Raw genomic sequence first — 16,000 nt, 5'->3', positions numbered from 1 at the left:
AGACGTGGCGTCTCTTCAGAGCCGGGGGGGCTGCGATCTGCAAATACAGATTTACGCTGCAGGGTGACGTTAGTTAGGGGTGCAGTGAGAGGGAATGGCAGATGTGTGGGTTTTGTGGTTTGAGTTTCAGTGTGTTAAGGCTGAGTGAAATCACAGGGCGGAGGGAGGGAGGGGCGACCAGTTTTATTCCTGCAGGTGTGGCACCCAGGCAAGGCACTCGATGTCCCTTTGTTGACTTATCTCAGAGGTGTGGGCGTCATTGTAACTTTTGAAGACAGAATTAGAGCTCGACTGATCGAGGTAGATTACACCAACTGAAACAGTGAAACTCCTTTGATTTCACTTTGAGTATAGTAATAATAAACAACTGAAAAAAAAAAAAACTTACAGCAACAATACCCAGACTTAATGAACTCTGTTTTTTTTTCTATTACAACATTCTGAAATGTATGCAGATTGTAAAATCCTTTTTTCTGTTTGTCAAATAAAAACTGCATATTTTAAGAAATTGTGACATCACTGCTATGTCTTTAAATTAGAGGACAGCTGCAGTTATCAACAATGTTAAAAACAATGAAACACAATGCATAAATTAATAAAAATAATTTATAAATAAATGAGATAAAATACAACTCTTTTGGCCAAGGGTCACCACTTTGTACCACCGTACATTTCTACAGTCATATAACTTCCCTACACATTTGGTAGGGATGTAATATGACTCTCCAAAGTGTTGCTTTCCAAAGTTTGTATATTTATTCATATTTTGATATTTTTTTTATGTGTCATATTGATGCTTGGCTGTTGTCATGGGAACCAGGTTGCAGATTAAACAACTATTTAAATTAGAAGACTGTGAAAATAAACTCGGCTGAGTTGACTTATTAAGGACGTTCTACAAAATTACACAATAAAGGAATTTTTTGTGGTTTAATTTAAAAGAAACTAAGAAGGTTATTAGAGCTAAAAATATAATATGATATAACACAGAAATGAGAGTAAAGTTTTAAAGTTAAAATAAATAAATGTAATAGGTAATAATTGTTTAAATAATTTATATTAAAATAAAAAATAAATATAAGAGACATAAAATTCGGCCTTTGGATGGGCTGATGCCAGTTTTGAATGTGTTTTCCTCTACATAGTTGTCATTGTGTATTTAAGCTTTCTGTATCTCTCATCTCTCTTTACGACTTTCCTAATAAAATTCTTCTTTACATCTCTCCAACTGTGTAATATTTCAGTAATTTTCAAAGGAGGCGTATGGTCAGAACAGCAGGGCAGGTTATTTTTCCACCCTGAAACAATTTAATTACAATTTAGTCGTTGCCATGGAGACCAGATGATAGGTGTGTTAAATCATAAAATGAAGAAAATTAAATTCTGTCCATTTGTGTTATTGATTGGATGATAAATACGCACCGTAAACGAATTTGCAATGTAAATTTGATTGGCTTCAAAAATTTGGGGACATGAATAAAAAAAAAAGATGCCCAATTATCCTTAGAGCCGCAGAGTGGGCCATTTTTACCCCTCATTAAACAACGTCAAATTCTTTCCATTTGTCTGTTTCTATGGAAACGGGGTTGCAGCACAAGCACTTTGTGGTGACTTTGGCTAACAACATAAACAGAATGAATCTTTGTAGATCTGGTTTATTGATTACGTTCAACTCATAATTTAGATCTTATTAATCAGAATTAATAATAATTACCTATTGGGTAGCATAGAATCTCTTAGCTATAGTTTGATGCTTTTCAGGTGCTAAAATCATGAATAAAATAAAGTTAGTTTGGGAACACTTGGACTTCTGAACATTAAGGAATATTACGACATTTAGACCGGCGATCAAAATCAGTCCACAGAATGATTAAGATAAATATGTGTATTTTCTGCAGATTCCACCTCTCTGGTGGTTTTAGCAAATATCACAGTATTACTTCAACTCCCTGATCTAAATTTGCCTTTTCCTTATGTCTTTGTCCACCAGGACAAGCTCTACACATCAAACAACTAGTAATATTATCTATTTCAATGAGAAGCATGTGAATTTTCTCACCGAACCAGAAACAAGGCTTGATCAAAAACCAGTACAGGAAAGCTCTTGACACATAATGTAAATAAATGTAAACGCAATTCCCTGTGCTAAAAAAAATGGCTTTGTGACTGTTCTGCATTCACACGCACGCTGACAAATCAAAGCAAATAAACAACAGAATAAAGGTTGCTGTTTATGCCACGAAGAAGCTCAAAGAGCCATAAAAAAGGTGAGGAGTCTCGTTAAAAGTGTCAAACCCAATTAGATCTCCCGGCCTGGACTCTTAGACGCTAAGCTGCGATCACGTGCCTGCTTGGGTAAGCATCCGTGTTTACTGTGTTAGTGGTCCAGGCTGAAAGGAGTGCACAGTGAGATTTAAAAGTGTGCATGCAGGGTTAAAGGATGAGATTATAGCCCTGAAGACATGACGGTTAATCTCCACGTGGGATTGTATATTTACGGCCAGCGGTACGCGTGTTTGTTTGTGGGAGCTGCATGTGGGCTTACGTCTTGGTCTCGTTGGCCTCCTTCTGCATGATGTCCAGGATCATCCGGCAGGCGGATGAGCATCCCTCGGGTGTTGAATGGATGGTGATGGGTTTTTCTGCTGCGCCTGCATTTTCCTTCCGGTGGATGTCCACCCTGAAGGACGGATGCGGAAATCAGATGCCTCACAAATCTACGTTAATTTGACTTGTATAAATTGATTATGCTTTCTATTTTTGGGGGATAATGGACAATAAAAGCAACTTGACAGTAGAAACTTTTTAACTGAGTTAAAAAGCGTACTTGGACTGTGTCTGTTTGGTGACATTCTTGATGGTCAGGCCTTCTTTCCCAATGATTGCTCCCACAAACTGAGTCGGCACAAGCATCCGCAGCGGGAAGTCCGGCTGTCTGAGACGGGGTGAACCGAAGCCTCCTGACGGTCCGGGCTGCGGGGTGCCCTGGTCCCGGGAGGACCGGGCCCCGCGCCGCGCTCGGGGAGCCTGGACGGGCGAGGCGCCATCCATGTCCATGATGTACGACACGTTTAGGGAGTAGTCGTCAAACTGGTGTCCTGTCAGCTTCTCGATTGCTCTGAGGGGGTTAAGAGAGGGAGGAAGAAACAGAGAGGAAATATTGAACTTTGAGTGGCCCTATCTATCACTAAAAGCACTTTTACATTCTCATTTACCCAAGCACATACACGTTAATGCACAAGTCGAATTTGAAGGCAACTTGGACTGCAGTGCCTTGCCCAAGGACACAGTAGCAGGGGGAAGCTGTAATTAAGTCCGTAGCTTTTACTATCCCAGCCACGCCCACCCCACGCACTGATTCTATCCACATTTTACGCCTTGATCTCTCTATCACTTGTACACTTTTTTCTTTCACTAAACTTTTCATCAACGTCCTGGATGTCTCTTAACACTCAGCTTTGTTACAATAACTTTGTGTGGCTTACACTCCTTAAGGAGTGTGTCAGCGTCTGTCTGGTAGATAACTGTGAAGTCAGAAATCTTTCTTATGAGTGTGTGTACCACACTATAGAGATTATGTAATATTTCTATTTTTAAAATGTGTTTTTGAAGAGAAATTGTACTCATCAAAATAAAAAAATAAAAAAATCACATTAAATATTCCCAAGATATTCTTTCTTTCAAATTTTTTGGATTACCTAAAGATTATGAATTTCTATAGAACATAAATTGTTCTCAAGATTTGATGAAAAGATGAAAAAAGTCTTTAGCCAATTTAAATTAATTTTACCCCCAAATCTGAACAAGCTTTGAAATCAGAGTGACGTTTACCAGAATCTATGCAGCAAAGGTGGAGAAAAACATAAAAGTCACCCGCGTCCGGTCTCTAATTTCTCACAACACTTACAGTGATAGATCACCAAAGAAAAAAAAAAAACTTCCAAAGTTGTCCTCTGGAATATATTGCTCTATCAACAAAAAATTTGTTCAGTCTGGTGCCTGATTTCAGAAAGTTAGGTTTTTGAAAAATATGAACTACAGCGATATGGATGACTGAGAGAAAATTGTGTGTTTTAAAAGCCACGACTCCATCGCTATGGGTATTTTTAAAGCACAAATTCTTCCCAATTACATGGAAATAAAACAACATTCTGTGTCTCTGTGCAGATTCTGGATGATGATGCATTAATTTAAAACAAAACAAACAACAATTACGTCTAATCACAGCGAGTTCTTCAGATTCAATGAATTTTGGTTGATATTGGACAAAGAAACAGCTTAAAAAATCTTGTCCTCAGTAAGTAATGGACCCAAAGATTCAACATTAGGATTTCCATTACTTCAGATTTGATCGTGAGTCCGAGATACAACCTACTGGTAAAACATGACAGCATCTTAAACCCTCATAGTTTTAAATATATGTGGGTACATTTTTAAAGAGACTGCAAAATATTGTAAGGTCAATCAAGCATTGCAATTACATCAATCTGTATAAAAGAAGACAAAATAACGTAGCCACGATGAATGGATTACAGATATGAATAATTTTACAGACTTCAGAGGAACATTTAGCTCCTTAGTTATCTGGTTATCTCCGTAGCTCGAGTTGCCTGTGTAATGAAGACTAAATAGTGAATGAATAAAGCTTTTTTTCCCAATTGGCATGAATATCCCAGTGTGATATGAGGTGAACCCTGGAGTCTGCAGGTGTGTGAGGGAATCGACCCAGTTTGACCTTACAGTCAACAAGCATGTTTGAATTTCTTGAGGCAGATCTGCATGGAGTCGTGTTGGGTGAGCTGACCACTGACCCATCTGTAAATGCATGTTCCCCACAGCCAACAAAACAGAGAAGCTGCATGGCAGCTATGAGCTGACTTTTTCTTTCTTTCGTTTTTTTTTTTACTTTATTTGTTACTATACTTTATGAAAATGAATGCAAAACAGCACTGAGCATGTAACTAATGAATGTTTCTGAATAACAGATTTTCCGCATAGCACTGATGTAAAATATGCACATTCAGAGTCATTCCAAAACCCACAAACTCACAACCTTAAATATATATTTTAAACTCTCATTATCAGTAAAAAAAAAAAAAAATAGGGTCCACACCATCCAAATCATAAGCATTTTTAATTGTATTTCTTTATATTTAGTCCAAATTCAGAAATAATCTTCTGTTCTGGACAAACATTATTGTAATGTTTGTTCCTTCAAACTTTCACCCTTGCAAGTCGGTTGTTTTTTTTTTTAGTTGGTATAAAAAATCCTGTAACCTGTGATCCTTCACCATGTCCTCAGTTGAAACAAAAACCAGTCTGTTAGTGTGAACTTGAGCACCAATTCTTTTTTAAAAGTCTGTAGCCGTTGTGAAAGCTGCATAATATGTCCCCAACTTTACCTGAGATGTTGGACACAATCGTTTCGCCAAAATGTTCGTTTTTCAGGAATCTACTTAAGGCAGTTAAATGTACTAAAAACATTTTCTGCATGATGTTGCAACTTCCCGTTTCAATGTGTTTACATTTATATGCATGTTCCTTTAAATATGCTGGCCTTGCACTTACAATTTACAGTTTGTCAAGCAAAGAATCAATGAACTGCAGTGCTCAAATTTGCAGTTTGTCATCTGCACGTGAGTGCTACTCATAAGTAACATTATTTGTGCTGCTTACACTTTAGCTTCTTCCTTGGTTGCGTATGTAACATTCACCACTGCTGTTTCTGTGTCAGTGTTCACTGTGGGACAAGACAAGAAGAGAGAGAGAGAGACAGAGAAAAACATGAGATACGGCAAACAATGGAGTACACATGCACATATCAGGTCTTTGTTGTTTTCTGTAGGTGAGTCGGACACGCGTCCATGTTCCCGTGGCGACCCAGAAAGCTGCTTGTCTGTGTGAATCCATTACAGCCATCAGCACGCTGGCTTCTCTCCAAACCCTGCTGCTTCCTCTACAAAACGGAGCTGCTTAACACAAAGGCCTCGCTGTCACTTTCACAAAAACGGATCTGAGTCCGACATAACCACCCGAACACGGCAGATAATCGCCAATTAACGAAGATGAAGCACACAACAGAGACACACCTTGACTAGATAGGTGGTCGAGGGTTGTTCTGCGAAGACAGAGCAGAGCGGAGTGTGTGAATCCGCAGAGATCACACAAGGTCTGATTCAGAGAAAGATGTTAATTACAGAATCCATTACAAACAGCGACAAACAACACAATCAGCTTAATCAGGTGATCAGTTCAGATGATGAGCTGATTATTTAACTCAGTTTTAAAGGAAGAAAAGCTGAACCTAAAGCTAAAGTACAGCGTGCGCAGGAGAAAAATGTGATTGTCTCAGTTATATTGAACGTCCAACAATGTAAAGTACAGCTCTGCCCAAAGGCTTTGTTCAAATACGTTTCTGTTCCTGTTTCCAAACAGACAAGACTGTAAAGAGGTTTCGGGGCTACTCTCTAGATTTACTGAAGTTTTTTTTTCTTTATAAGTTTATCTGTGGACTTTTGTTGCATTTTTATTTTTGTGGCGTTCTTGCAGCTGATAAAGCAAACATATAGTGCAGCTTTCACTTACAAATGAGGAAAATGGAGGAACAATAAAACAATGTATAGGAAAAAACTATTTTCACTAAATGAGCAGTACAACCTTGCTTGACAAAAATGTGCTTTAAGTCACTAATGTCACACATAGATTCATATCTAAGAGTTTCCATAACATAAGTGTGACTAAAACCATTTTTCAATTTACACAAGTTTTACAATGATTAGAGTCTGGGATATTTTAAATACTAATTATGATCTTACTAATTTGTTAGAGTATAAATATGTCCCATATTTAATTACCTCTCGTCAAAAAGAGAAAGACAAGAAAACACAGAAACTTCAAACCTACTTGCTAGTTTCCGTGGATCAAGTCAGAAATGTTTCCAGTAAACCATAAAAACCATAAAACCATTACTCTGCATTGTGCATCTATGAGTTATGTTAATGAATCACAGTGAGCAATACCGACCGGCATTTCTTTTCCAAATTTGCAAAGACAAACTTGAGCAACACAATAGTTGAATAAACCTAATGATGCAGGATTTCGCAAGTTCTTCATGGCGTGAACTTACTTTAATCTAATCAATTCATTCCAGCTTATGACATAAAACATCTGAGGCTTCTCACAAACTCAAATCCAGTTTAGTTTTTTCCACTCAACTCTAAAGGATGTGACTAAGGGAAGAAATGCAAAATCTATAGGATTTACCAGAAATATCAAAAACTGTGGAGGCTGATACATCTGAAAATCGTGTGTTTGACACAAAATTCAGCAAAAACATGGCACAGTATGTGCAAAACACATCATCGTTTAGTAGATATTCTACAGTTTGCCATGTTTTCAGCTTTCAGAATGTAATTTGACTATGTGTGAAATTGTGTTATCTTTGGTATTTTTCAGAATTGACTAAACGAGTCACAAGTTACTTTATGGTGTCTCTTTCAATGGCTGCTGGTAAAAGAGTGCCAAACATACTGCTTAAACTCGGTTCTCGAAACGTTGTCAGCTGTGTGTCTATACAACAGTTGTTTATCACCTGAATTTAGGAGGCTTTTAATGCTTGACCCAGATGTAACGATGTCAATAAAATAAATTGTAATATTTGACTAAAGCTGTCAAATACCAAATAAAAAGTTTAAACCTTCGAAAAGTCTAAAGAATTATTGAACTGGATCCGATTAAAAGATTAAAAGAGAGTCCAGATGTTTGTACTCCAAAAGCAATCACGTTTTTTTTTTTTCTTTGAGATTTATGTTTGGTATTCTTTTATGTCGTGCACTTATCACTCAGTCTTTTGTAACATTTGACAGCTGGTGATAAATCCTGGCCCATATCCAGCCCAGTGCCAACCCAGTTGGAAACTCAAATAACCAACGTTACTCTGATTAGCAAACACAACACACAAGAGCTACCAGGTCACGCTGACAAATCCCCTCAATGTTAAAATGATCTCTTCAAATCTCCGTAATTGTAAGGCCAATTTCTAAAGCTTACATAAAACGCTGAGAGTAGAGCGCTCACATCATTTAACGGCCAAAAACATTGCGAGTCAGTCAAAGTTGAGCCGGGAAGGGTTAAATCCAGTGATGGTGCCTGGCTGGCAGAGAGAAGATACATGGACAGAGTCTGGCACTGTGCTCGCTCTCACAGCCAGCTCTGTCCCGCCACTACACACATATATGGGACTGCTCCAAAAAAAAAAATAAATAAAAATGGTAACCACAGTGCAGGAAGTGAAGCAGGGAGCAGTGACATAAGGCGGGAAAGTCGGAACAATGAGACGATGAGGTGGCTCTGTTGGTAATTCAGAGTAACCGGTGATGTTTGAAGAGACAACCGGAGGAGGAAAGTCCCTGGTGGTTGTTTGGTAGAGAATGAAGCAAACTGTTTTAAAAACTTTAGGCGTAAAATAATTTCTCTGCTGGGTTCTCTTTCAGCACCTGTCATCACAACAGTGGGAGGTAGCTCATCCTGGCTGTTTTAGCACACAGAGAATCCGTCAGTAAGTAAGTGTGTGCCAAGAATTTTTCTTTTTCTCAAGCTTGGATTTTTAGGTGTCTATTTGCCCCCCCCCCCCACCCCCCTGCATGCCTGCTCATGTACAAGACAGCAAAATCATCCACACACACACACACCATGAGCAAGTTCAGAAGCTTCACCACAGGCGCCTGCTGTGCCTTCCCCCCCGTTACCACAATGCTGCATCCCAAAAGAGATGCAAAACTCAAACACACAAGCGCATTATTCCTGGATCTCCTCCACGTCTGCCCACTTCAATCCGTACGCTAACAGGCCCAGGGGTGGCAGACTTTTCTTATTTGGAGCCTCATCCTGTCTGTGGCTCAAACATTAACGCACAGAGACAGACAAGATGATAAAGACTGAATCATATGCAGGTTATGTTTAGATAATGGATGTGTGAGGTGATGATAATGAGGAAGCAGAGTCACGCAGGGGGGGGTCGTGACTCACTGGGGGGTCTGGGTGTTTTTGCGTATGTCACTAAAAAGAGACACATGTATCAAACAGTTGATGAAGGATGAATACAAAACGTGTGATGATCAAGGAGTTGGGTTCTGTACCTTGCTCCACGTTCTCTACAGTACCATACTGAGCAAGAAGGCCATCCAAAACCTGAGGGGAGAGAGCAGAGTTCATGTCAGAGGCATAAATACACAGAGCAGGACAAGAACAGAGTTTATCGGGGGCAATTTTTAAACGACAATGTCCAAAATAAAATGACAGAGTAAATTCTTAAAGATATTACAATGGTTCCCTTCCCACTAATTAGAGCACAGCATCCTGGGTTATAACAAAGTTTTGTTGATGAATTAGACGAGAAATCCATCAGCTTTACATCTTAAAGTGCGTTAGGAGTCTGTAAAACACAGTTGATAATAATTAAACAATAAAAAAGCAAAGTTAATTAAAAAAAAATGTCTGAACAGATAAAAAAGTAAAAAATGAAGCTAATATTTCACAGAAAGTACATGAGCTTTTATTCTGTCATCATTGGGTTAATTCTAGAAGATAGTTGTGCATTAAGGCATGCTACTACATAGTAAGTAATAATCCAGATTGAGTTTTTCAGGTTGGTTGCCGGAGTGATTCCTGCCTCTCTAGGAGGCGACGCGTGCCAGACATCACCTCACGTTTTCTCTTAGACAAAAGCACATTTTTACAAGACACAGAAAACATCAGTGTAATGATGATCAATATTTTGATCCATAAAGAGAACAATTTCTAACTTTTTATGAAGCAAATTCTAACCAAATCCAGACCTTGGACATAACTTTAACCTAAAAAGTTATTGTTTAAATAAATCATGTCTCATCTATGAAGGATGACTGTACTGCTTCTACTTGTGTAGAAATAACTGAAATAAATTCTGTGTAAGCTTTTATGTAATTATCTGTAAGGACTCTTATATTTAAGTTGGAAACAAACTTGCGTATTGACAAAAAATGTTTTATAATTCATTGTAAGACATGCTTTAAACCGCAGTTCTAAGTTAACACTGTCAGAGGTCGTTGACGTCCATCACAGATGCTGCCATGATATTGTTTCAACAGCAATACAACCTGACGTGAAATTATTCATAGAATAATGCATCATTCTGACATTTTATACCTCGGTATGTTTGTTCACCTTGAGTTGAATTGCCCAAACTCTTTACTAAATAATGAATGGAGATCATTTCTTCAAGCAAGTAAAAGCAGGAACGGAAAGTGCATAGTTCATTTTTAATTAACAAAATTTCATTGAATGCGGGAGAAAATTAAAGTTTCCCTCCACTGGAAGGACAAATACATTATTGATGTAGAGAAACTTTAGCGAGTATGTTGTAAGGCCCTGACAAGCACTCTTCCTGATTTTCCCTCATTAGTTTCCCTCGATATTGGAGTTGTGAACCCTCTGGAAAGTTGTTTTCATGTAATTTACATATGAATGCTTTTTCTACACTAAAGTATTTTTCTGTTGTGACTGATTTTTTTATAATTAACGCAATCATTTAATCAGTACTAACAGCGTGTTGATTTACTCTGCTGTTCAAAGTTAAACATGCACCCATTTTCTAATCAAAAAACGGGGGGGGGAAAAAACACACCAGTGTGTGAAACTTGGTTCAGCTATCCAATTTTTGACCAATTTGGCAAACATCGTTTGCGGAAATTAGTTTATAACTTTTTATAAAATGCTAATTGGTTTTAAAAACTTGAATGGTTTCCACAGGAACTATACCTTTCACCATAAAGACATGCAGAGCAGTCTTGTTCTAATGAGGAAGGTCGTTACAGTCATGCTCTCATGTGTGTATCCCCAAATAGCGTTTAGACATGTTTCTATTTGGTCTTCGACTTTTGCAGAAGATTGTTTTCCTTTGCTTTAAAAAGACTGGATTGGGTCAAGCGTCTTTTGTCAAATTATAAGGATGCACCGAACGTTCAGCAGGTTAATGAAACTTGTGGATTCCAGAAACTAATAAAGGCGATTGACATAATTGTCTGGAAAGACAAAACAACAACCAGGTTAGCTGCAGTTTAACTCTTTAAACAGTGTTGAGGCGCTGTACGCAGAAATGTACCAGGAAAGGTCTCAAAAAATGACAAGGGGAAAAACTCTTAAAATAGTCCATCAAATTCAATATAATGCCAGATGAGATGCCAGAAAGCGGCCAAAATGACTGCAGTTCTCTCCAGATAAATGGAGAACAATGCAGTGAAGCAACAGATCCTGTGCGCTGCTGACAAACAAACGGAAAGAAATCTAATATTCTCTTTCCTGGCTTAATAAAAGCATAGCTAATAAATAATCAGCTAATACCAAGTTGAAATAGCCTCAGTGTCTCTGACACTAACTGAGTTGCAGATATGCTGCGGCTAGGTGAGAGAGGGTACATCTGGCCGGAAATTAGGATTTCTGCCTTGCAACTGACAGTTTTATGTTTATGAAAACAAAACGAAAGTTTTGTCTCTGTTGATGCTGAAAAAGCGGCTCTTTGGTAAAATGAAATGCCCTTTGGTTCCAATACTGAGAACAGTTCAAACAGATGTAAGTAAGTCATTATGTTTGCCTCTATTTTCACAATTTTCAGCTCTCATAAAGAAAATCATACAATCCTTTCGGAGAAAATTTCTGCCGTAATTAAAAAGGTAAATGAAATTCATTCAACCTGGATTAAATGAAGATGTGAATTTTTGCATAAGTAACAGACTTTTATGCCTTTATTTATGAATTTATAAGCTTAGATTACTTTTAGGCCATATAGTTTAAATCTTGTTCTTACACAGCTCTAAATGAGGCCTACATGTAGACTTAAGACTGATTTATGTTGAAATGTATTTAACAATCAGGCATTGATTTGAAGGAATGTAAGAGTCAAGAGGTCATATTTTTTTAGCAGCAGTGGGATCATAATCTATTAAACACAAAACATTTTTCTCTTAAATTCTTAAAAATACTTTTTAAATTCATTTAAATGTTTTGAGTTTCTCTGTAGATAACGCAGAGACATGAACACAGAGAACTTGGACCCCCACGGGGACACAGATGTTGACAGTGTCATCGCCACGGTAACAAACTGACTGAAACGCGTGCTCACAAACACTTCAGCCCAAACTACAAAGGCCGCTGACTCATTGTCAGGAAACTGGTTTATATGCCGCCTGTTGCTGTTCAACGGGGCATCACCGTCTCTCACACATCGACACACACATGCGCGCACACACGCAGACACACACACACACGCACACAAACAGAGATAGAAAACAACTGACCTCCCACTGCAGATGAGGGGGAATGTTCCGGATCTGGATCTTCCGACTCCTGCAGAGATGAGAGACACAGACGGAGTGGATTTAAAGGACCTGAACCACAAACTCACACACTCTTACAGTCATCTGTTTACAGTAAAACCAGCTGCCACTTTATTTATAGTTTATTTATAAACAGGTTTATCGTAACAGCAACTGAGGAGGAAAGCTATTAATTCACAATCAGACCTTATTTCTAGATGTACACATCATTCACCAATGGGAAGGAGACCCAATGTTCAATATCAAGACCTGATCCAGACGTGCTGAGAGGAAACAGTGTGGCTACGGTTAGTCGTTTCTGATAATATCATCCGAAGAACACGAGGAAGCCTAATTATTAGACATCTTCATTCATTCATTAATTAATGAAATTTTAATAAAGAGCAAGAATATCTCCAAAAAGTTTTGAAGAGCGTGGCAAGAAGGGGACAATTGATAATCTTAGGGTGGGACAACAAAACCAAAACCCAGAACAAAATTTCAGGAGTTTAATAAGTTGTGTTTATTCCCCGTAAGATTGGTTTAAGCAAGATAAACATAAACTAATAATAGCAAACTAATGATAAAATAATTTTTTTCAAATAAAATCAGTTTGTTATAACAGTTTGTTATAACATGCTTTTCTTTAGTCCCTAAGATATCTACAACTTATTCAGGTAGATATGAAATCCTTTATGTATTAGAGGGAGGGCTTGAAGTGAATGAAAGAAGCACTATTATCGACTTTTCTTTAACATTATTATTATTATTATTATTATTATTATTATTATTATTATTATTATTATTATTATTATTATTATTATTATAACACACTTAATTATATTAAAAAGTAACATTAGTTTAAGCAAGTAAATTATATCACATTATTTATTGTATTATATATTTAGATAAATAATTACTATTCTGCTCAATTGTGAAGGAAATAAAAAAAGCAGTAAATATGATTATTTTAATGATAAATATTAATATTAATGATAAACAATAACGTCACCATTATTATTATTATTATTATTATTATTATTATTATTATTATTATTATTATTATTATTATTATTATTATTATTTGTATAATCTAGTCATAACAAATATTTATATAAATCCATCTGACAGGTGTGCTAGTCAAAATATTGGGGGTGGTTATTATCATTGTTTTAAAAGTAAATTAAATGATCATGATTACCTTCAGACAAAATTGGAATAAATTTTAGATTTAAACCTCTATTGATATTTTGATACAACATTTCAAGCTAAAACTTCAAGCTTAGATAATTTTCTCACGACTACAACCATTAAATATTAATAATATATATAAAAACAGATCCATTTGTTTTGGCCAATGTAGATACATGAGTTTAATAATAGTCCATATTCTCATCACACTCAGAATGATTAGAAAAGACACAAGAGGGAGAAAAATCAGTCACTGTTTAGAGTAAAATGAAGGGTTGTCTGCATCCTCGGTGACCTAATCAGAGCCGTTTTTGGCTTTGAATTAATCATCAAGAATAAGAGACACAAAATCCAACCTCAGATATAAATAAGTCAACAGGAATTTGATTTATTTCCTTCAGTTTAGTTGATGTAAACGGCAAAGACGCTTAAACCTGAGTTTCAAATCTGATGAGCTCTAAATCTTTAACAGCTTAATCAAAATATTTCGGAGCTACGTCCCACTCTGCTCATTTTAGGATCTTGGGTTTCCACGCTGTCTCTCTGCCTTCAGCGAGTCTTTCAGCTCAAAAAAGCAAAGCCACACAAACCACCCGTGCCCACAAGCTGTTAACAACAGCATTAACGTGAGAGAGTGCGGTGCTGCACTGCCCTGACCGCGCAGCTAACTTACTCTGAAAAGACATTTTTAAAAAGCATATCAAGCATTTACCTTAAGAGTATAACTGGAGGAGAGACAGAAATCAATGAAATGGAGAAATTTTCACCAGAGAGGGACAACACATGCAGACACAGACGAAATTTTGTATTTTCTCAAAAAGCAAAAGCGCAAAGAAAAAAAAAAAAAACCTTGGCTCTAGATTTGTCTTCTTGCAGCGAGTGAACAGAATCCTGTTGGCAGCTGGACAGAAAGACACGTCTCTTACTCACTGTGTCGCTCAAGGGCAGAAACAGAAGGAGCAAACTCTTTAGACATCCATCCAAACTTTCAGTAAAACAACAGAGCATATTGTATAAAAGTCAAACTTTATAAAATACAACAAACATAATCTTAAACAAGCTTACATGACATAAAGTATAACACTACAGACGAATACAGCCGTAGATCAACCTTATACATCTCATGATTATCACTGTCCTCTAATTTTAATAATTTCTTTGAACTGTATTTTTTTCCCAGTGTGGAATACAGGAATTGGACGCATACATTTTAATCTCTTTTAAATTTTCCCTAATCCACATAAAAGCTATCCACATAAGTTATGCATACGCCGCAACTAATATTTTGTGAAAAACCACTGAGCAAAAGACACCTGGACCACCCACTACGTTTCCTTCCAGGTTTCTGTCAGATTTATTCATACAGACTTAAATATATCTAAGTTTTATGTCTTTTAATTTAGCGAGGAGTTCAAGGAAAAGTCTCCTGAAGTCATTTTTAAATAACTACAGGTATAATAATTACTACTTCAATAAGTTATATGCATGTACATGTCATTCAAAGATCACAATGACAAAAAGATGGCTTGAAGAGTCACATCTGTGAACACTCTACCAACTATCAAGAATGGTGGTGGTAGCATCATCCTATGGGACTGTTTCACTGCCAGTGCAGGTGCTTTCAACAAAAAGTTAGAAGGTAGAGTAACTTCAGATTTATTAGCTAGACAGAAACTATTAGCCAGTTTTCCCGAGCACAAGTCATAAACAATTTTAAAATGGTTAAAAAAAAAACAGGTGAAAATTAAGCTTCTTAAATGGTTTTGCTAAAGCTCAGACTTCAACACTTTTTGAAAATTTGGGGAATATGTTTTAAAAGTCGAGTTCACGTAAAATACACTTTTAGAAAAGTTTAATCTTTTTCTGACCAGGGCGCATCAAACATAACCGTTACCGAGTCACAACTCTTTCAGTACACTGTTACTGAGAAAGTAAAACTCAAAGTTTTCAGAATCAGTGATGTTTAAAATGTACACAAATATACAAAAAACTATTTCAAAGTAAAATGTATTTTGTATTGTTTGTGGATGATGCCTGATTTGGAAATGTTGGCTTCCTTTTGGAGAGAGATCTACCTTTACTTGCAGACCCATGGACACAATAATGTTGACCATGCTAACTGCACTAATCAGAACACTAAAAAAAGAAAGAAAAGTACGTTTAAAATGTCAGTTTTGACTGTTTTGGATAATTAAAACCCTATTTTAAATAAATTTTTCTCTAACGTAGTGGCTTGATGTCGGATCAGATTGATATCAGAAGATCAAATTTAACAAAAACAACTGATCGGAAATTTTCCACAAACGTCCGATTAGGTTTAAGTGTCTTGAATTAGAGTTTGAATTAAAGAAAATCCACCATACATTCAAATTTGTGCAGCTAATTCTTGGTTTTGAAAATGACTGATGCTATAAATTACATCATCTTGAAAATAAAACTGCCCATCAAATCATTAAAAC

At 36.8% G+C, this 16,000-nt stretch overlaps 1 protein-coding gene across 2 annotated transcripts in view; it reads right to left on the bottom strand.

Moving 5' to 3' along the window:
• The window catches only part of igf2bp2a (insulin-like growth factor 2 mRNA binding protein 2a), a 78,688-nt gene that overhangs the window by 18,805 nt on the left and 43,883 nt on the right, over positions 1-16,000 (bottom strand). For both annotated transcript variants that reach the window (XM_008403953.3, XM_008403952.3), the window contains exons 3-7: positions 12,333-12,381; positions 9,138-9,189; positions 5,677-5,740; positions 2,828-3,118; positions 2,546-2,680 (exon numbers count right to left, since the gene is read on the bottom strand). In XM_008403953.3, coding sequence (XP_008402175.1) covers positions 2,546-2,680; positions 2,828-3,118; positions 5,677-5,740; positions 9,138-9,189; positions 12,333-12,381 — 591 coding nt within the window. The remainder of the gene's footprint in view (positions 1-2,545; positions 2,681-2,827; positions 3,119-5,676; positions 5,741-9,137; positions 9,190-12,332; positions 12,382-16,000) is intronic.

The sequence above is a fragment of the Poecilia reticulata genome, chromosome 2, assembly GCF_904066995.2.
Source record: "Poecilia reticulata chromosome 2, P_reticulata-male-v2, whole genome shotgun sequence".
Classification (NCBI taxonomy): domain Eukaryota; kingdom Metazoa; phylum Chordata; class Actinopteri; order Cyprinodontiformes; family Poeciliidae; genus Poecilia; species Poecilia reticulata.
This window is presented reverse-complemented; position numbering and strand designations above follow the sequence as displayed.